At 47.8% G+C, this 21853-nt stretch overlaps 1 protein-coding gene across 1 annotated transcript in view; it reads right to left on the minus strand.

The window, feature by feature from the left end:
* The window catches only part of LOC135549260 (hormonally up-regulated neu tumor-associated kinase homolog A-like), a 53497-nt gene that overhangs the window by 12542 nt on the left and 19102 nt on the right, over positions 1-21853 (minus strand). The window contains exons 2-4 of the mRNA XM_064979286.1: positions 11000-11142; positions 9896-10045; positions 6825-6880 (exon numbers count right to left, since the gene is read on the minus strand). Of these exons, the coding sequence (XP_064835358.1) occupies positions 6825-6880; positions 9896-10045; positions 11000-11142 (349 nt within the window). The remainder of the gene's footprint in view (positions 1-6824; positions 6881-9895; positions 10046-10999; positions 11143-21853) is intronic.

Here is a 21853-nt window from a genome sequence, read left to right on the forward strand (position 1 = left end):
TTAATGAGCTGTTTGGTTTTATAATGTATATTATAAACTGGCTGTTTTGAGCCCTGAGTTCTGATTGGCTGGTTGGATGTTGGTAACCAGTTTATAATAACAATAAGGCACGGCTGCTGTAATGATGTTGGTAACCAGTTTATAATAACAATAAGGCACGGCTGCTGTAATGATGTTGGTAACCAGTTTATAATAACAATAAGGCACGGCTGCTGTAATGATGTTGGTAACCAGTTTATAATAACAATAAGGCACGGCTGCTGTAATGATGTTGGTAACCAGTTTATAATAACAATAAGGCACGGCTGCTGTAATGATGTTGGTAACCAGTTTATAGTAACAATAAGGCACGGCTGCTGTAATGATGTTGGTAACCAGTTTATAATAACAATAAGGCACGGCTGCTGTAATGATGTTGGTAACCAGTTTATAATAACAATAAGGCACGGCTGCTGTAATCATGTTGGTAACCAGTTTATAATAACAATAAGGCACGGCTGCTGTAATGATGTTGGTAACCAGTTTATAATAACAATAAGGCACGGCTGCTGTAATGATGTCGGTAACCAGTTTATAGTAACAATAAGGCACGGCTGCTGTAATGATGTTGGTAACCAGTTTATAATAACAATAAGGCACGGCTGCTGTAATGATGTTGGTAACCAGTTTATAATAACAATAAGGCACGGCTGCTGTAATGATGTTGGTAACCAGTTTATAATAACAATAAGGCACGGCTGCTGTAATGATGTTGGTAACCAGTTTATAACAACAATAAGGCACGGCTGCTGTAATGATGTTGGTAACCAGTTTATAATAACAATAAGGCACGGCTGCTGTAATCATGTTGGTAACCAGTTTATAACAGCAATAAGGCACGGCTGCTGTAATGATGTTGGTAACCAGTTTATAATAACAATAAGGCACGGCTGCTGTAATGATGTTGGTAACCAGTTTATAACAACAATAAGGCACGGCTGCTGTAATGATGTTGGTAACCAGTTTATAATAACAATAAGGCACGGCTGCTGTAATGATGTTGGTAACCAGTTTATAATAACAATAAGGCACGGCTGCTGTAATCATGTTGGTAACCAGTTTATAGTAACAATAAGGCACGGCTGCTGTAATGATGTTGGTAACCAGTTTATAATAACAATAAGGCACGGCTGCTGTAATCATGTTGGTAACCAGTTTATAATAACAATAAGGCACGGCTGCTGTAATCATGTTGGTAACCAGTTTATAGTAACAATAAGGCACGGCTGCTGTAATGATGTTGGTAACCAGTTTATAATAACAATAAGGCACGGCTGCTGTAATGATGTTGGTAACCAGTTTATAGTAACAATAAGGCACGGCTGCTGTAATGATGTTGGTAACCAGTTTATAATAACAATAAGGCACGGCTGCTGTAATGATGTTGGTAACCAGTTTATAATAACAATAAGGCACGGCTGCTGTAATGATGTTGGTAACCAGTTTATAGTAACAATAAGGCACGGCTGCTGTAATGATGTTGGTAACCAGTTTATAATAACAATAAGGCACGGCTGCTGTAATGATGTTGGTAACCAGTTTATAATAACAATAAGGCACGGCTGCTGTAATGATGTTGGTAACCAGTTTATAATAACAATAAGGCACGGCTGCTGTAATGATGTTGGTAACCAGTTTATAATAACAATAAGGCACGGCTGCTGTAATGATGTTGGTAACCAGTTTATAATAACAATAAGGCACGGCTGCTGTAATGATGTTGGTAACCAGTTTATAATAACAATAAGGCACGGCTGCTGTAATGATGTTGGTAACCAGTTTATAGTAACAATAAGGCACGGCTGCTGTAATGATGTTGGTAACCAGTTTATAATAACAATAAGGCACGGCTGCTGTAATGATGTTGGTAACCAGTTTATAATAACAATAAGGCACGGCTGCTGTAATGATGTTGGTAACCAGTTTATAATAACAATAAGGCACGGCTGCTGTAATGATGTTGGTAACCAGTTTATAATAACAATAAGGCACGGCTGCTGTAATGATGTTGGTAACCAGTTTATAATAACAATAAGGCACGGCTGCTGTAATGATGTTGGTAACCAGTTTATAATAACAATAAGGCACGGCTGCTGTAATGATGTTGGTAACCAGTTTATAATAACAATAAGGCACGGCTGCTGTAATGATGTTGGTAACCAGTTTATAGTAACAATAATGCACGGCTGCTGTAATGATGTTGGTAACCAGTTTATAATAACAATAAGGCACGGCTGCTGTAATGATGTTGGTAACCAGTTTATAATAACAATAAGGCACGGCTGCTGTAATGATGTTGGTAACCAGTTTATAATAACAATAATGCACGGCTGCTGTAATGATGTTGGTAACCAGTTTATAACAGCAATAAGGCACGGCTGCTGTAATGATGTTGGTAACCAGTTTATAATAACAATAAGGCACGGCTGCTGTAATGATGTTGGTAACCAGTTTATAATAACAATAAGGCACGGCTGCTGTAATGATGTTGGTAACCAGTTTATAATAACAATAAGGCACGGCTGCTGTAATGATGTTGGTAACCAGTTTATAACAGCAATAAGGCACGGCTGCTGTAATGATGTTGGTAACCAGTTTATAATAACAATAAGGCACGGCTGCTGTAATGATGTTGGTAACCAGTTTATAATAACAATAAGGCACGGTTGCTGTAATGATGTTGGTAACCAGTTTATAATAACAATAAGGCACGGCTGCTGTAATGATGTTGGTAACCAGTTTATAATAACAATAAGGCACGGCTGCTGTAATGATGTTGGTAACCAGTTTATAGTAACAATAAGGCACGGCTGCTGTAATGATGTTGGTAACCAGTTTATAATAACAATAAGGCACGGCTGCTGTAATGATGTTGGTAACCAGTTTATAATAACAATAAGGCACGGCTGCTGTAATGATGTTGGTAACCAGTTTATAGTAACAATAAGGCACGGCTGCTGTAATGATGTTGGTAACCAGTTTATAATAACAATAAGGCACGGCTGCTGTAATGATGTTGGTAACCAGTTTATAATAACAATAAGGCACGGCTGCTGTAATGATGTTGGTAACCAGTTTATAATAACAATAAGGCACGGCTGCTGTAATCATGTTGGTAACCAGTTTATAATAACAATAAGGCACGGCTGCTGTAATGATGTTGGTAACCAGTTTATAATAACAATAAGGCACGGCTGCTGTAATGATGTTGGTAACCAGTTTATAATAACAATAAGGCACGGCTGCTGTAATGATGTTGGTAACCAGTTTATAATAACAATAAGGCACGGCTGCTGTAATGATGTTGGTAACCAGTTTATAATAACAATAAGGCACGGCTGCTGTAATGATGTTGGTAACCAGTTTATAGTAACAATAAGGCACGGCTGCTGTAATGATGTTGGTAACCAGTTTATAATAACAATAAGGCACGGCTGCTGTAATGATGTTGGTAACCAGTTTATAATAACAATAAGGCACGGCTGCTGTAATGATGTTGGTAACCAGTTTATAATAACAATAAGGCACGGCTGCTGTAATGATGTTGGTAACCAGTTTATAATAACAATAAGGCACGGCTGCTGTAATGATGTTGGTAACCAGTTTATAATAACAATAAGGCACGGCTGCTGTAATGATGTTGGTAACCAGTTTATAGTAACAATAATGCACGGCTGCTGTAATGATGTTGGTAACCAGTTTATAATAACAATAAGGCACGGCTGCTGTAATGATGTTGGTAACCAGTTTATAATAACAATAAGGCACGGCTGCTGTAATGATGTTGGTAACCAGTTTATAATAACAATAATGCACGGCTGCTGTAATGATGTTGGTAACCAGTTTATAACAGCAATAAGGCACGGCTGCTGTAATGATGTTGGTAACCAGTTTATAATAACAATAAGGCACGGCTGCTGTAATGATGTTGGTAACCAGTTTATAATAACAATAAGGCACGGCTGCTGTAATGATGTTGGTAACCAGTTTATAATAACAATAAGGCACGGCTGCTGTAATGATGTTGGTAACCAGTTTATAACAGCAATAAGGCACGGCTGCTGTAATGATGTTGGTAACCAGTTTATAATAACAATAAGGCACGGCTGCTGTAATGATGTTGGTAACCAGTTTATAATAACAATAAGGCACGGTTGCTGTAATGATGTAATGATGTAAGGCACGGCTGCTGTAATGATGTTGGTAACCAGTTTATAATAACAATAAGGCACGGCTGCTGTAATGATGTTGGTAACCAGTTTATAATAACAATAAGGCACGGCTGCTGTAATGATGTTGGTAACCAGTTTATAATAACAATAAGGCACGGCTGCTGTAATGATGTTGGTAACCAGTTTATAATAACAATAAGGCACGGCTGCTGTAATGATGTTGGTAACCAGTTTATAATAACAATAAGGCACGGCTGCTGTAATGATGTTGGTAACCAGTTTATAATAACAATAAGGCACGGCTGCTGTAATGATGTTGGTAACCAGTTTATAATAACAATAAGGCACGGCTGCTGTAATGATGTTGGTAACCAGTTTATAATAACAATAAGGCACGGCTGCTGTAATGATGTTGGTAACCAGTTTATAATAACAATAAGGCACGGCTGCTGTAATGATGTTGGTAACCAGTTTATAATAACAATAAGGCACGGCTGCTGTAATGATGTTGGTAACCAGTTTATAATAACAATAAGGCACTGCTGTAATGATGTTGTAACCATGATGTTGGTAACCAGTTTATAATAACAATAAGGCACGGCTGCTGTAATGATGTTGGTAACCAGTTTATAATAACAATAAGGCACGGCTGCTGTAATGATGTTGGTAACCAGTTTATAGTAACAATAAGGCACGGCTGCTGTAATGATGTTGGTAACCAGTTTATAATAACAATAAGGCACGGCTGCTGTAATGATGTTGGTAACCAGTTTATAATAACAATAAGGCACGGCTGCTGTAATGATGTTGGTAACCACGGCGAAGGGCTGTGTCCAGACAGTCCGTGTTGTGCATTAGAACAGCCCTCAGCCGCGGTATATTGGCTATATACCACACCCCCTCGGGCCTTCACCGCTTAAATACATGCGTTATAATGTACACTCCCCTTGGTATTTATTTGGACAATGAAGCTAAAACGTTTAATTTCAGCTCTATAATTCAGCCTTTTCAGATTTGATCAAATGTGTCATTTGAGGTGACAGTACTGAACGTCACCTGATATTTGAGGGTATTTTCATAGAGTGGAGCAGCGGTCTAAAAGCCGATGCATATTTGTTGATCAGAGCAGGGTTGGTTAGCAGAGAGACAGAGACAGAGCAAGGTTGGTTAACAGAGAGACAGAGACAGAGCAAGGTTGGTTAGCAGAGAGACAGAGACAGAGCAAGGTTGGTTAACACAGACACAGAGACAGAGCAGGGTTGGTTAACACAGAGACAGAGCAGGGTTGGTTAACACAGACACAGAGACAGAGCAGGGTTGGTTAAGAGAGACAGAGACAGAGGAGGGTTGGTTAACACAGACACATAGACAGTGCAAGGTTGGTTAACACAGAGACAGAGCAGGTTTGGGTAACAGAGAGACATAGACAGAGGAGGGTTGGTTAACACAGAGACAGAGCAGGGTTGGTTAACACAGAGACAGAGCAGGGTTGGTTAACACAGACAGAGCAGGGTTGGTTAACACAGACACAGAGCAGGGTTGGTTAACACAGACACAGAGCAGGGTTGGTTAACACAGACACAGAGCAGGGTTGGTTAACAGAGAGACAGAGCAGGGTTGGTTAACACAGACACAGAGCAGGGTTGGTTAACACATACACAGAGACAGAGCAGGGTTGGTTAACACAGACACAGAGACAGAGCAGGGTTTGTTAACACAGACACACAGAGACAGAGCAGGGTTGGTTAACACAGAGACAGAGCAGGGTTGGTTAACCCAGACACAGAGACAGAGCAGGGTTGGTTAACACATACACAGAGACAGAGCAGGGTTGGTTAACACAGACACACAGAGACAGAGCAGGGTTGGTTAACACAGACAGAGACAGAGCAGGGTTGGTTAACACAGACACACAGAGACAGAGCAGGGTTGCTTAACAGAGAGACAGAGCAGGGTTGGTTAACACAGACACACAGAGACAGAGCAGGGTTGCTTAACAGAGAGACAGAGCAGGGTTTGTTAACACAGACACACAGAGACAGAGCAGGGTTGCTTAACAGAGAGACAGAGCAGGGTTGGTTAACACAGACACAGAGCAGGGTTGGTTAACACAGACACAGAGCAGGGTTGGTTAACACAGAGACAGAGCAGGGTTGGTTAACACAGAGACAGAGCAGGGTTGGTTAACACATACACAGAGACAGAGCAGGGTTGGTTAACACAGACAGAGACAGAGCAGGGTTGGTTAACACAGACACACAGAGACAGAGCAGGGTTGGTTAACACAGACAGAGACAGAGCAGGGTTGGTTAACACAGACATACAGAGCAGGGTTGGTTAACACACACAGAGACAGAGCAGGGTTGGTTAGCACAGAGACAGAGCAAGGTTCGTTAACACAGACACAGAGACAGAGCAGGGTCGGTTAACACAGACAGAGCGGGGTTGGTTAACAGAGACAGAGCAGGGTTGGTTAACAGAGACAGCGCAGGGTTGGTTAACACAGACAGAGCAGGGTTGGTTAACACAGACAGGGCAGGGTTGGTTAACAGAGACAGGGCAGGGTTGGTTAACACAGACACAGAGCATGGTTGGTTAATTAAACAGTTGTACCTATGAGCTTGATGTGTTCATGTTCATCCAACAGCAGGTTTTCAATTTTCAGGTCCCTGTGAGACAGACACACAGAGGTCAACAGAGAACACAGAGGTCAACCTTTTCAGCACAGTGACCACACACACACTGTGACCACACACACACTGTGACCACACACACACTGTGACCACACACACACTGTGACCACACACACACAGTGACCACACACACACAGTGACCACACACACACAGTGACCACACACACACAGTGACCACACACACACACTGTGACCACACACACACTGTGACTACACACACACTGTGACTACACACACACAGTGACCACACACACACTGTGACCACACAAGTTCTGGCCTGGTTTAGATCTTATCTGTTGGAAAGATATCAGTTTGTCCCTGTGAACGGTTTGTCCTCTGACAAATCAACTGTAAATTTCGGTGTTCCTCAAGGTTCCGTTTTAGGACCACTATTGTTTTCACTATATATTTTACATCTTGGGGATGTCATTCGAAAACATAATGTTAACTTTCACTGCTATGCGGATGACACACAGCTGTACATTTCAATGAAACATGAAACAAGCCCCAAAATTAACCTCGCTGGAAGCATGTGTTTCAGACATAAGGAAGTGGATGGCTGGAAACTTTCTACTTTTAATCTCGGACAAAACAGGGATGATTGTTCTAGGTCCCAAGAAACAAAGAGATCTTCTGTTGAATCTGACAATTAATCTTGATGGTTGTACAGTCGTCTCAAATAAAACTGTGAAGGACCTCGGCGTTACTCTGGACCCTGATCTCTCTTTTGAAAAACATATCAAGACCATTTCAAGGACAGCTTTTTTCCATCTACGTAACATGGCAAAAATCTGAACATTTCTGTCCAAAAATGTATCCATGCTTTTGTTACTTCTCGGTTAGACTACTGCAATGCTCTACTTTCCGGCTACCCGGATAAAGCACTAAATAAACTTCAGTTAGTGCTAAACACGGCTGCTAGAATCCTGACTAGAACCAAAACATTTGATCATATTACTCCAGTGCTAGCGTCCCTACACTGGCTTCCTGTCAAAGCAAGGGCTGATTTCAAGGTTTTACTGCTAACCTACAAAGCATTACATGGGCTTGCTCCTACCTAGCTCTCTGATTTGGTCCTGCCGTACATACCTACACGTACGCTACGGTCACAAGACTCAGGCCTCCTAATTGTCCCTAGAATTTCTAAGCAAACAGCTGGAGGCAGGGCTTTCTCCTATAGAGCTCCATTTTTATGGAATGGTCTGCCTACCCATGTCAGAGACGCAAACTCGGTCTCAACCTTTAAGTCTTTACTGAAGACTCATCTCTTCAGTGGGTCATATGATTGAGTGTAGTGTGGCCCAGGAGTGGGAAGGTGAACGGAAAGGCTCTGGAGCAACGAACCACCCTTGCTGTCTCTGCCTGGCCGGTTCCCCTCTTTCCACTGGGATTCTCTGCCTCTAACCCTATTACAGGGGCTGGGTCACTGGCTTACTGGGGCTCTCTCATGCCGTCCCTGGAAGGGGTGCGTCACCTGAGTGGGTTGAGTCACTGACGTGGTCTTCCTGTCTGGGTTGGCGCCCCCCCTTGGGTTGTGCCGAGGCGGAGATCTTTGTGGGCTATACTCAGCCTTGTCTCAGGATGGTAAGTTGGTGGTTGAAGATATCCCTCCAGTGGTGTGGGGGCTGTGCTTTGGCAAAGTGGGTGGGGTTATATCCTTCCTGTTTGGCCCTGTCTGGGGGTGTCCTTGGATGGGTCCACAGTGTCTCCTGACCCCTCCTGTCTCAGCCTCCAGTATTTATGCTGCAGTAGTTTATGTGTCGGGGGGCTAGGGTCAGTTTGTTATATCTGGAGTACTTCTCCTGTCCAATTCGGTGTCCTGTGTGAATCTAAGTGTGCGTTCTCTAATTCTCTCCTTCTCTCTCTCGGAGGACCTGAGCCCTAGGACCATGCCCCAGGACTACCTGACATGATGACTCCTTGCTGTCCCCAGTCCACCTGGCCGTGCTGCTGCTCCAGTTTCAACTGAACCGCGGCCCTAGGACCATGCCCCAGGACTACTTGACATGATGACTCCTTGCTGTCCCCAGTCCACCTGAACATCTTGGCCATGTTCTGTTATAATCTCCACCCGGCACAGCCAGAAGAGGACTGGCCACCCCACATAGCCTGGTTCCTCTCTAGGTTTCTTCCTAGGTTCTGGCCTTTCTAGGGAGTTTATCCTAGCCACCGTGCTTCTACACCTGCATTGCTTGCTGTTTGGGGTTTTAGGCTGGGTTTCTGTACAGCACTTTGAGATATCAGCTGATGTACGAAGGGCTTTATAAATACATTTGATTTGACCACACACACACTGTGACCGACTGTCAATGTATAGTAGTACATTAGTATAGTCTGATCACTCAGACTGTCCTCCCGACATTGTGTGTGTCTACATGTGTGTGTGTGTGTGTGTCTACCTGTCTGAGTGTCTATGTCTGTGTGTGTGTCTACCTGTGAGTGTGTGTGTGTCTACCTGTGAGTGTGTGTTTACCTGTGTGTGTGTGTGTGTGCGTCTACCTGTGTGTGCGTCTACCTGTGTGTGTGTGTGTCTCCCTCTACCTGTGTGTGTGTGTGTCTTCCTGTGTGTGTGTGTCTTCCTGTGTGTGTGTGTCTACCTGTGTGTGTGTCTACCTGTGTGTGTGTGTGTGTGTGTGTGTGTGTGTGTGTGTGTGTGTGTGTGTGTGTGTGTGTGTGTGTGTCTACCTGTGTGTGTGTGTGTGTGTCTACCTGTGTGTGTGTGTGTGTGTCTACCTGTGTGTGTGTGTGTGTCTACCTGTGTGTGTGTGTGTGTGTGTGTGTCTACCTGTGTGTGTGTGTGTGTCTGTGTGTCTACCTGTGTGTGTGTGTGTCTACCTGTGTGTGTGTCTACCTGTGTGTGTGTGTGTGTGTGTGTCTACCTGTGTGTGTGTGTGTGTGTGTGTGTGTCTACCTGTGTGTGTGTCTGTGTGTCTACGTGTGTGTGTGTGTGTGTGTGTGTGTGTGTGTGTGTGTGTGTGTGTGTGTGTGTACCTGTGCACCACTCCAGCTCTGTGTAGATGTTCCACAGCCATCACCAGCTGCCGAACGTATTTCTGAGTCTCTCTCTCGTCCAGCTTCTTCTTATCGTAGATCCGGTTCATGAGGTTTCCTCCAGGACACAACTCCATCACCAGGTAGTAACTGATGATAACAGAACACAACTCCATCACCAGGTAGTAACTGATGATAACAGAACACAACTCCATCACCAGGTAGTAACTGATGATAACAAAACACAACTCCATCACCAGGTAGTAACTGATGATAACAAATGACAGGACACAACTCCATCACCAGGTAGTAACTGATGATAACAGAACACAACTCCATCACCAGGTAGTAACTGATGATAACAGAACACAACTCCATCACCAGGTAGTAACTGATGATAACAGAACACAACTCCATCACCAGGTAGTAACTGATGATAACAGAACACAACTCCATCACCAGGTAGTAACTGATGATAACAAACACAACTCCATCACCAGGTAGTAACTGATGATAACAAATGATGACACAACTCCATCACCAGGTAGTAACCGATGATAACAGAACACAACTCCATCACCAGGTAGTAACTGATGATAACAGAACACAACTCCATCACCAGGTAGTAACTGATGATAACAGAACACAACTCCATCACCAGGTAGTAACTGATGATAACAGAACACAACTCCATCACCAGGTAGTAACTGATGATAACAGAACACAACTCCATCACCAGGTAGTAACTGATGATAACAGAACACAACTCCATCACCAGGTAGTAACTGATGATAACAGAACACAACTCCATCACCAGGGAGTAACTGATGATAACAGAACACAACTCCATCACCAGGTAGTAACTGATGATAACAAATGACAGGACACAACTCCATCACCAGGTAGTAACTGATGATAACAGAACACAACTCCATCACCAGGTAGTAACTGATGATAACAGAACACAACTCCATCACCAGGTAGTAACTGATGATAACAAAACACAACTCCATCACCAGGTAGTAACTGATGATAACAGAACACAACTCCATCACCAGGTAGTAACTGATGATAACAAATGACAGGACCAGTATAGTATAGTACCTGTTCTCAGTCTCCAGTATGTCCAGAAGCTGGGTGATGTTAGGATGTCTGATCATCTGTTGGATTTGACCTTCTCTACGGAGGTTCTTAGTCACGTAAGAGTCCTTCTTCGCCTTCCTCTTATCGATCACCTTTACCGCGACCTGGGACAGGGAGGAGGTGGGGGGGAGTGAGAAAAAAATACACAAATCAGTCTAGATTCTGGCTGCGTTTCAAACTCATTAAAGACACCCTCTCCTACCCTCGCCTCGCCCTGGCCCCTCCTACCCTCGCCTCTGGCCCTCTCCTACCCTCGCCTCTGGCCCTCTCCTACCCTCGCCTCTGGCCCTCTCCTACCCTCGCCTCTGGCCCTCTCCTACCCTCGCCTTTTGCCCTCTCCTACCCTCGCCTCTGGCCCTCTCCTACCCTCGCCTCTGGCCCTCTCCTACCCTCGCCTCTGGCCCTCTCCTACCCTCGCCTCTGGCCCTCTCCTACCCTCGCCTCTGGCCCTCTCCTACCCTCGCCTCTGGCCCTCTCCTACCCTCGCCTCTGGCCCTCTCCTACCCTCGCCTCTGGCCCTCTCCTACCCTCGCCTCTGGCCCTCTCCTACCCTCGCCTCTGGCCCTCTCCTACCCTCGCCTCTGGCCCTCTCCTACCCTCGCCTCTTGCCCTCTCCTACCCTCGCCTCTGGCCCTCTCCTACCCTCGCCTTTTGCCCCTCTCCTGGCCCTCTCCCCTCGCCTCTGGCCCCTCTCCTACCCTCGCCTCTTGCCCTCTCCTACCCTCGCCTCTGGCCCTCTCCTACCCTCGCCTCTTGCCCTCTCCTACCCTCGCCTCTGGCCCTCTCCAACCCTCGCCTCTGGCCCTCTCCTACCCTCGCCTCTGGCCCTCTCCTACCCTCGCCTCTGGCCCTCTCCTACTAGGCCTCGCCTCTGGCCCTCTCCTCATTCGCCTAGCCCTCCTACCCGCCTCTGGCATCTCCTACCCTCGCCTCTGGCCCTCTCCTACCCTCGACATGCCTCTATACCCTTGCCTGTTTGTATATAAAGCACCCTCGCTACCTTTTGCCCTCTCCTACCCTCGCATTTCCGGCCCGGTCCTGAAACCCTCGCCGCCAGTTTGCCCTCTCAGACAGCCCGACTCTCGCCACTCTCTGGGACACCCCGCCTCGCTTGCCTCTCTCAGCCCGCCTCGCCCTCTCCTGGGACTCCCGACCTCGCCTCTCTCTGAGACCCCCGCCTCTGGCCCTCTCCTGGGACCCCGCCTCTGGCCCTCTCCTGGGACCCCGCCTCTGGCCACTCTCTACCCTCGCCTCGCCACTCTCCTACCCTCGCCCTGGCCACTCCTGGGACCCTCGCCTTTTGCCCTCGCCTACCCTCGCCCTTTTGCCCTCTCCTACCCTCGCCTTTTGCCCTCTCCTAGCCTCGCCTCTGGCCCTCTCTGGGACAGCCCAACCTCGCCTCTGGCCCTCTCCTACCTCGCCTCTTGCCCTTGGGGGAATCCCCTGTATATAGTAACCATATCTGTCGTCGGTCCAAACGATTAGCTAGGCAGGCTAACCTTAGTTAGCTAATTAATTTGCTAGCTATAATACAGTAGGCATCTATTAATAATGATATATTTAATATAAGTAGACATGCAATGCAATTGGCTGTCCACTCCCTGTATATAGTAACCTGTCCTGGTCTGTCTCCACTCCCTGTATATAGTAAGCACCCACAAGCTACCAGAGGCAGAAAACACAATCGTCATGGGACGAACAGGTGAAACATTTCCGGCCAAAGGGCGGTCCATTTAAAATGAATTCCGCCCTGCAAGTGTGAACTCGTCAGACGTCAGACAGCCCGACCTCGCCACTCTCTGAGACAGCCCGACCTCGCCACTCTCTGAGACAGCCCGACCTCGCCACTCTCTGGGACAGTAACCCCGACCTCGCCACTCTCTGGGACAGCCCGACCTCGCCACTCTCTGGGACAGCCCGACCTCGCCACTCTCTGTAGACAGCCCGACCTCGCCACTCTCTGAGACAGCCCGACCTCGCCACTCTCTGAGACAGCCCGACCTCGCCACTCTCTGAGACAGCCCGTCCCTCGCCACTCTCTGAGACAGCGACCTCGACCTCTCCTGAGACAGCCCGACCTCGCCACTCTCTGAGACAGCCCGACCTCGCCACTCTCTGGGACAGCCCGACCTCGCCACTCTCTGGGACAGCCCGACCTCGCCACTCTCTGGGACAGCCCGTCCCACGCCACTCTCTGGGACAGCCCGACCTCGCCACTCTCTGGGACAGCATGACCTCGCCACTCTCTGGGACAGCCCGACTTCCTGTATATAGTAACCTGTCCTGTCCTGGTCTGTCTCCACTCGCTGTATATAGTAACCTGTCCTGTCCTGGTCTGTCTCCACTCGCTGTATATAGTAACCTGTCCTGTCCTGGTCTGTCTCCACTCGCTGTATATAGTAACCTGTCCTGGTCTGTCTCCACTTCCTGTATATAGTAACCTGTCCTGGTCTGTCTCCACTCCCTGTATATAGTAACCTGTCCTGTCCTGGTCTGTCTCCACTCGCTGTATATAGTAACCTGTCCTGTCCTGGTCTGTCTCCACTCGCTGTATATAGTAACCTGTCCTGTCCTGGACTGTCTCCACTCGCTGTATATAGTAACCTGTCCTGGTCTGTCTCCACTCCCTGTATATAGTAACCTGTCTTGGTTTCTCCTACTATAGCAGCACAGTGTGTGTTCATTAGGAGAGTTGTGTCTTTGTGGCAGATGGAAGACATTAACAAACCATTTGGCTGCCCTTCCTCACATTTAACAGCCCAGGGACCACGTCCTGGTCTGCGCAGGCACGCACGCACACACACACACACACGCACACACACAAATGACTCTATGCCACAGGCCAAATAAGGTCTTTCTCAGTTAATTACAACAAACAGCAGATTATGAGACCTCCCACTGTCTCAATCCCACTCCCTCCACTACCTCCCACTGTCTCAATTCCACTACCTCCCACTGTCTATAGTAACCTGTCCTGGTCTGTTTCCTCCCACTGTCTCTGTACCTCCCAGTAACCAATCCCCTACCTGTCTCCACCTCCCTGGTCTCAATGTCCACTACCTCCACTACCTCCCACTGTCTCAATCCCACTACCTCCTGTCTCAATCCCACCACCTCCCACTGTCTCAATCCCACTACCTCCCACTGTCTCAATTCCACTACCTCCACTACCTCCACTGTCTCCATCCCACTACCTCCACTAACCCCCACTGTCTCAGTCCCACTACCTCCACTACCTCCACTGTCTCCATCCCACTACCTCCACTACCCCCCACTGTCTCAATCCCACTACCTCCACTACCTACCACTGTCTCAATCCCACTACCCCCACTACCTCCCACGGTCTCAATTCCACTACCTCCCGGTGGTCTCAATCCCATTACCTCCCACTGTCTCAATCCCACTACCTTCCACTGTCTCAATCCCACCCTCCTCACCCACTGTCTAACATCCCCACCTCCATCTCCCACGGTCTCGCACGCAGGCACCACCCACTACCTCCCACTGTCTCAATCCCACTACCTCTCACAAATCTCAATTCCACAACCCACTACCTCCCACTGTCTCAATCCCACAGATTACCTCCACCACCTCCCACGGTCTCAATTCCACTACCTCCACTACCTCCCACTGTCTCAATTACCCCCACTACCTCCCACTGTCTCAATTCCACTACCTCCCACGGTCTCAATTCCACTACCTCCCACTGTCTCAATCCCACTACCTCCACCACCTCCCACGGTCTCAATACCTCCACTACCTCCCACTGTCTCAATCCCACTACCTCCCACTGTCTCACTGTCCACTAACTCCCACTACCTCCCACTGTCTCACTACCTCCACTGCCTCCCACTGTCTCAATCCCACTACCCCCACTACCTCCCACTGTCTCAATCCCACTACCCCCACTACCTCCCACTGTCTCAATTCCACTACCTCCCACGGTCTCAACTCCCACTAATCCCACTACCTCCCACTGTCTCAATCCCACTACCTCCACTACCTCCCACTGTCTCAATCCCACTACCTCCACTACCTCCCACTGTCTCAATCCCACTACCTCCACTACCTCCCACTGTCTCAATCCCCACTCCCACGGTCTCAATTCCACTACCTCCCACTGTCTCAATCCCACTACCTCCACTACCTCCCACTGTCTCAATCCCACTACCTCCACTACCTCCCACTGTCTCAATCCCACTACCTCCCACTGTCTCAATCCCACTACCTCCACTACCTACCACTGTCTCAATCCCACTACCCCCACTACCTCCCACTGTCCACTACCTCCACTACCTCCCACTGTCTCAATCCCACTACCTCCCACTGTCTCTCCCACTACCTCCCACTGTCTCAATCCCACTACCTCCACTACCTCCCACTGTCTCAAATCCCACTACCTCCCACTGTCTCAATCACTACCTCCACTACCTCCCACTGTCTCAATCCCACTACCTCCACTACCTCAATCCCACTACCTCCACTACCTCCCACTGTCTCCATCCCACTACCTCCCACTGTCTCAATTCCACTACCTCCCACGGTCTCAATTCCACTACCTCCCACTGTCTCAATCCCACTACCTCCCACTGTCTCAATCCCACTACCTCCACCACCTCCCACTGTCTCAATCCCATTACCTCCACCACCTCCCACTGTCTCAATCCCACTACCTCCACTACCTACCACTGTCTCCTCCCCTCCCACTGTCTCCCTCCTCCCCTCCCACCTCGTCTCCTCCTCCCCTCCCACTCGTCTCCCTCCTCCCACCTCCACCACCTCCCACTGTCTCCTCCCACCTCCTCCACCTCCCCTCCACCTCTCCCTCTCTCCTCGCTTCCCATCTCCCCTGCCACCCTCTCCTCCCCTCCCCTCCCACCTCACTCCACCCCACCCCCTTCCACCTCGCTCCACCCCACCTTTGTCCTCCCCTCCCACCCTCGCTCCACCCACCTCTGTCCTCCCCTCCCACCTCGCTCCACCCCACCTGTCCTCCCCTCCCACCTCTCTCCTCCCCTCCCACCTCACTCCACCCCACCCCACCCCCTTCCACCTCGCTCCACCCCACCTTTGTCCTCCCCTCCCACCTCGCTCCACCCCACCTCTCTCCTCCCCTCCCACCTCTCTCCTCCCCTCCCTCCTCTCTGACTGTTATTGCCAAATGTTTGCATCATCCACACAAAGAGAACGAGAGGAGGAGGGGGGAAAAGGAGAAGAGCTTTCTCTCTCTCTGCTCTCCTCAGCAACAGAGTGAAAAGGGGTACAGGGAAGGGGGGGGTCTAATTCAAGTCACACACACACACACAGGTATACGACATCGCAGCCCCGAGCTGATGGAATTACTATGAAACACAAATACCTTTTATCAAAGACATAATTTAATATGTAAGTACCTCAATGTGCATATAAAATGTATATGAGATTGAGAGAGAGAGGGGTAGAGAGAGAGAGAGAGAGAGAGAGACCTAAATGCCAGAACCTGACACCCTCAGCACACAGGGGGACAAACACCTGCCTGGAGGTGACAGCATTCCCTCCCCCATATTCCCCCCTAGGCACAACTATGACAACATAATCAACAAAAACGGGTCACAACTCCTGCAGCTCTGTCGCACGCTGGGTATGTACATAGTCAATGGTAGGTTTCGAGGGGACTCCTATGGAAGGTACACCTACAGCTCATCTCTTGGCAGTAGTACTGTCGACTACTTTATCACTGACCTCAACCCAGAGTCTCTCAGAGCGTTCACAGTCAGCCCACTGACACCCCTATCAGACTACAGCAAAATCACAGTCGACATGAACAGAGCAATACTCAATCATGAGGCATCAAAATCAAATGAACTGAGAAATAAATCAAATCAAATCAAATTTTATTTGGTCACATACACATGGTTAGCAGATGTTAATGCGAGTGTAGCGAAATGCTTGTGCTTCTAGTTCCGACAATGCAGTAATAACCAACAAGTAATCTAACTAACGATTCCTAAACTTATTGTCTTATACACAGTGTAAGGGGATAAAGAATATGTACATAAGGATATATGAATGAGTGATGGTACAGAGCAGCATAGGCAAGATACAGTAGATGGTATCGAGTACAGTATATACATATGAGATGAGTATGTAAACAAAGTGGCATAGTTAAAGTGGCTAGTGATACATGTATTACATAAAGATGCAGTAGATGATATAGAGTACAGTATATACGTATACATATGAGATGAATAATGTAGGGTATGTAAACATTATATTAGGTAGCATTGTTTAAAGTGGCTAGTGATATATTTACATCAATTCCCATTATTAAAGTGGCTGGAGTTGAGTCAGTGTGTTGGCAGCAGCCACTCAATGTTAGTGGTGGCTGTATAACAGTCTGATGGCCTTGAGATAGAAGCTGTTTTTCAGTCTCTCGGTCCCAGCTTTGATGCACCTGTACTGACCTCGCCTTCTGGATGATAGCGGGGAGAACAGGCAGTGGCTCGGGTGGTTGATGTCCTTGATGATCTTTATGGCCTTCCTGTAACATCGGGTGGTGTAGGTGTCCTGGAGGGCAGGTAGTTTGCCCCCGGTGATGCGTTGTGCAGACCTCACTACCCTCTGGAGAGCCTTACGGTTGAGGGCGGAGCAGTTGCCGTACCAGGCGGTGATACAACCCGCCAGGATGCTTTCGATTGTGCATCTGTAGAAGTTTGTGAGTGCTTTTGGTGACAAGCCGAATTTCTTCAGCCTCCTGAGGTTGAAGAGGCGCTGCTGCGCCTTCTTCACGATGCTGTCTGTGTGGGTGGACCAATTCAGTTGTCTGTGATGTGTATGCCGAGGAACTTAAAACTTGCTACTCTCTCCACTACTGTTCCATCGATGTGGATAGGGGGGTGTTCCCTCTGCTGTTTCCTGAAGTCCACAATCATCTCCTTAGTTTTGTTGACGTTGAGTGTGAGGTTATTTTCCTGACACCACACTCCGAGGGCCCTCACCTCCTCCCTGTAGGCCGTCTCATCGTTGTTGGTAATCAAGCCTACCACTGTTGTGTCGTCCGCAAACTTGATGATTGAGTTGGAGGCGTGCGTGGCCACGCAGTCGTGGGTGAACAGGGAGTACAGGAGAGGGCTCAGAACACACCCTTGTGGGGCCCCAGTGTTGAGGATCAGCGGGGAGGAGATGTTGTTACCTACCCTCACCACCTGGGGGCGGCCCGTCAGGAAGTCCAGTACCCAGTTGCACAGGGCGGGGTCGAGACCCAGGGTCTCGAGCTTGATGACGAGCTTGGAGGGTACTATGGTGTTGAATGCCGAGCTGTAGTCGATGAACAGCATTCTCACATAGGTATTCCTCTTGTCCAGATGGGTTAGGGCAGTGTGCAGTGTGGTTGAGATTGCATCGTCTGTGGACCTATTTGGGCGGTAAACAAATTGGAGTGGGTCTAGGGTGTCAGGTAGGGTGGAGGTGATATGGTCCTTGACTAGTCTCTAGGTAGTCGTTTAGCTCAGTTACCTTAGCTTTCTTGGGAACAGGAACAATGGTGGCCCTCTTGAAGCATGTGGGAACAGCAGACTGGTATAGGGATTGATTGAATATGTCCGTAAACACACCAGCCAGCTGGTCTGCGCATGCTCTGAGGGCGCGGCTGGGGATGCCGTCTGGGCCTGCAGCCTTGCGAGGGTTAACACGTTTAAATGTTTTACTCACCTCGGCTGCAGTGAAGGAGAGACCGCATGTTTCCGTTGCAGGCCGTGTCAGTGGCACTGTATTGTCCTCAAAGCGGGCAAAAAAGTTATTTAGTCTGCCTGGGAGCAAGACAACCTGGTCCGTGACTGGGCTGGATTTCTTACTGTAGTCCGTGATTGACTGTAGACCCTGCCACATGCCTCTTGTGTCTGAGCCGTTGAATTGGGATTTTACTTTGTCTCTGTACTGACGCTTAGCTTGTTTGATAGCCTTGCGGAGGGAATAGCTGCACTGTTTGTACTCGGTCATGTTACCAGACACCTTGCCCTGATTGAAAGCAGTGGTTCGCGCTTTCAGTTTCACACGAATGCTGCCATCAATCCACGGTTTCTGGTTAGGGAATGTTTTAATCGTTGCTATGGGAACGACATCTTCAACGCACGTTCTAATGAACTCGCACACCGAATCAGCGTATTCGTCAATGTTGTTATCTGACGCAATACAAAACATGTCCCAGTCCACGTGATGGAAGCAGTCTTGGAGTGTGGAGTCAGCTTGGTCGGACCAGCGTTGGACAGACCTCAGTGTGGGAGATTCTTGTTTTAGTTTCTGTCTATAGGCAGGTATCAGTAAAATTGAGTCGTGGTCAGCTTTTCCGAAAGGGGGGCGGGGCAGGGCCTTATATGCGTCGCGGAAGTTAGAGTAGCAGTGATCCAAGGTTTTTCCACCCCTGGTTGCGCAATCGATATGCTGATAAAATTTAGGGAGTCTTGTTTTCAGATTAGCCTTGTTAAAATCCCCAACAACAATGAATGCAGCCTCCGGATAAATGGTTTCCAGTTTGCAAAGAGTTAAATAAAGTTCGTTCAGAGCCATCGATGTGTCTGCTTGGGGGGGATATATACGGCTGTGATTATAATCAAAGAGAATTCTCTTGGTAGGTAATGCGGTCTACATTTGATTGTGAGGAATTCTAAATCAGGTGAACAGAAGGATTTGAGTTCCTGTATGTTTCTGTGATCACAGCACGCCTCGTTAGCCATAAGGCATACACCCCCACCCCTCTTCTTACCAGAAAGGTGTTTGTTTCTGTCGGCGCGATGCGTGGAGAAACCCGTTGGCTGCACCGCTTCGGATAGCGTCTCTCCAGTGAGCCATGTTTCCGTGAAGCACAGAACGTTACAGTCTCTGATGTCCCTCTGGAATGCTACCCTTGCTCGGATTTCATCAACCTTGTTGTCAAGAGACTGGACATTGGCAAGAAGAATGCTAGGGAGTGGTGCACGGTGTGCCCGTCTCCGGAGTCTGACCAGAAGACCGCCTCGTTTCCCTCTTTTTCTGAGTCGTTTTTTTTGGTCGCTGAATGCGATCCATTCCGTTGTCCTGTTTGTAAGGCAGAACACAGGATCCGCGTCGCGAAAAACATATTCTTGGTCGTACTGATGGTAAGTTGACGCTGATCTTATATACAGTAGTTCTTCTCGACTGTATGTAATGAAACCTAAGATGACTTGGGGTACTAATGTAAGAAATAACACGTAAAAAAAACAAAAAACTGCATAGTTTCCTAGGAACGCGAAGCGAGGCGGCCATCTCTGTCGGCGCCCCCCTATAACAAATGCTATAGATGGAAGGAAAGTATTGTGGAAATCTAACAAAAAACTATTAGGCAACAACAAATTAGGGCCGGGCGTTATGGCCAAAATATTATATCACAGTATTTAAAAAATAAAAAATAATAATAAATTGGACGGTATGACAGTATTTCTTTGTTTTTTTAATTCTATAAGTTCTACATGAGAGGCCCTAGGGTGCTTTATGAGTAGTGAGTGGCCCTAGGGTGCTTTATGAGTGGACCTAGGGTGCTTTATGAGTAGTGAGTGGCCCTAGGGTGCTTTATGAGTAGTGAGTGGCCCTAGGGTGCTTTATGAGTAGTGAGTGGCCCTAGGGTGCTTTATGAGTAGTGAGTGGCCCTAGGGTGCTTTATGAGTAGTGAGAGGCCCTAGGGTGCTTTATGAGTAGTGAGTGGCCCTAGGGTGTTTTATGAGTAGTGAGTGGCCCTAGGGTGCTTTATGAGTAGTGAGTGGACATAGGGTGCTTTATGAGTAGTGAGTAGCCCTAGGGTGCTTTATGAGTAGTGAGTGGCCCTAGGGTGCTTTATGAGTAGTGAGAGGCCCTAGGGTGCTTTATGAGTAGTGAGTGGCCCTAGGGTGCTTTATGAGTAGTGAGTGGCCCTAGGGTGCTTTATGAGTAGTGAGTGGCCCTAGGGTGCTTTATGAGTTTTATGAGTAGTGAGTGGCCCTAGTGAGTGGCCCTAGGGTGCTTTATGAGTAGTGAGTGGCCCTAGGGTGCTTTATGAGTAGTGAGTGGCCCTAGGGTGCTTTATGAGTAGTGAGTGGCCCTAGGGTGCTTTATGAGTAGTGAGAGGCCCTAGGGTGCTTTATGAGTAGTGAGTGGCCCTAGGGTGTTTTATGAGTAGTGAGTGGCCCTAGGGTGCTTTATGAGTAGTGAGTGGACATAGGGTGCTTTATGAGTAGTGAGTAGCCCTAGGGTGCTTTATGAGTAGTGAGTGGCCCTAGGGTGCTTTATGAGTAGTGAGAGGCCCTAGGGTGCTTTATGAGTAGTGAGTGGCCCTAGGGTGCTTTATGAGTAGTGAGTGGCCCTAGGGTGCTTTATGAGTAGTGAGTGGCCCTAGGGTGCTTTATGAGTGGCCCTAGGGTGCTTTATGAGTAGTGAGTGGCCCTAGGGTGCTTTATGAGTAGTGAGTGGCCCTAGGGTGCTTTATGAGTAGTGAGTGGCCCTAGGGTGCTTTATGAGTAGTGAGTGGCCCTAGGGTGCTTTATGAGTAGTGAGTGGCCCTAGGGTGCTTTATGAGTAGTGAGTGGCCCTAGGGTGCTTTATGAGTAGTGAGTGGCCCTAGGGTGCTTTATGAGTAGTCAGTGGCCCTAGGGTGGCAACATTCTAAGTGACTTCAGTGTCTTTCTCCATTTTGATTGGTTTATACTGTTCAACTTCAACCAAAACTAATTCCAGATATTTGACCATTTCCTGCACTCAATTGCCAGTGGTGGAAAAAGTAGGCAGTTGTCATACTTGAGTAAAAGTAGACACGTGAAAAGACAATGCCTCTGGGGTGGCAGGGTTGCC

Source organism: Oncorhynchus masou, chromosome 12 (genome assembly GCF_036934945.1).
Source record: "Oncorhynchus masou masou isolate Uvic2021 chromosome 12, UVic_Omas_1.1, whole genome shotgun sequence".
NCBI classification, from domain to species: domain Eukaryota; kingdom Metazoa; phylum Chordata; class Actinopteri; order Salmoniformes; family Salmonidae; genus Oncorhynchus; species Oncorhynchus masou.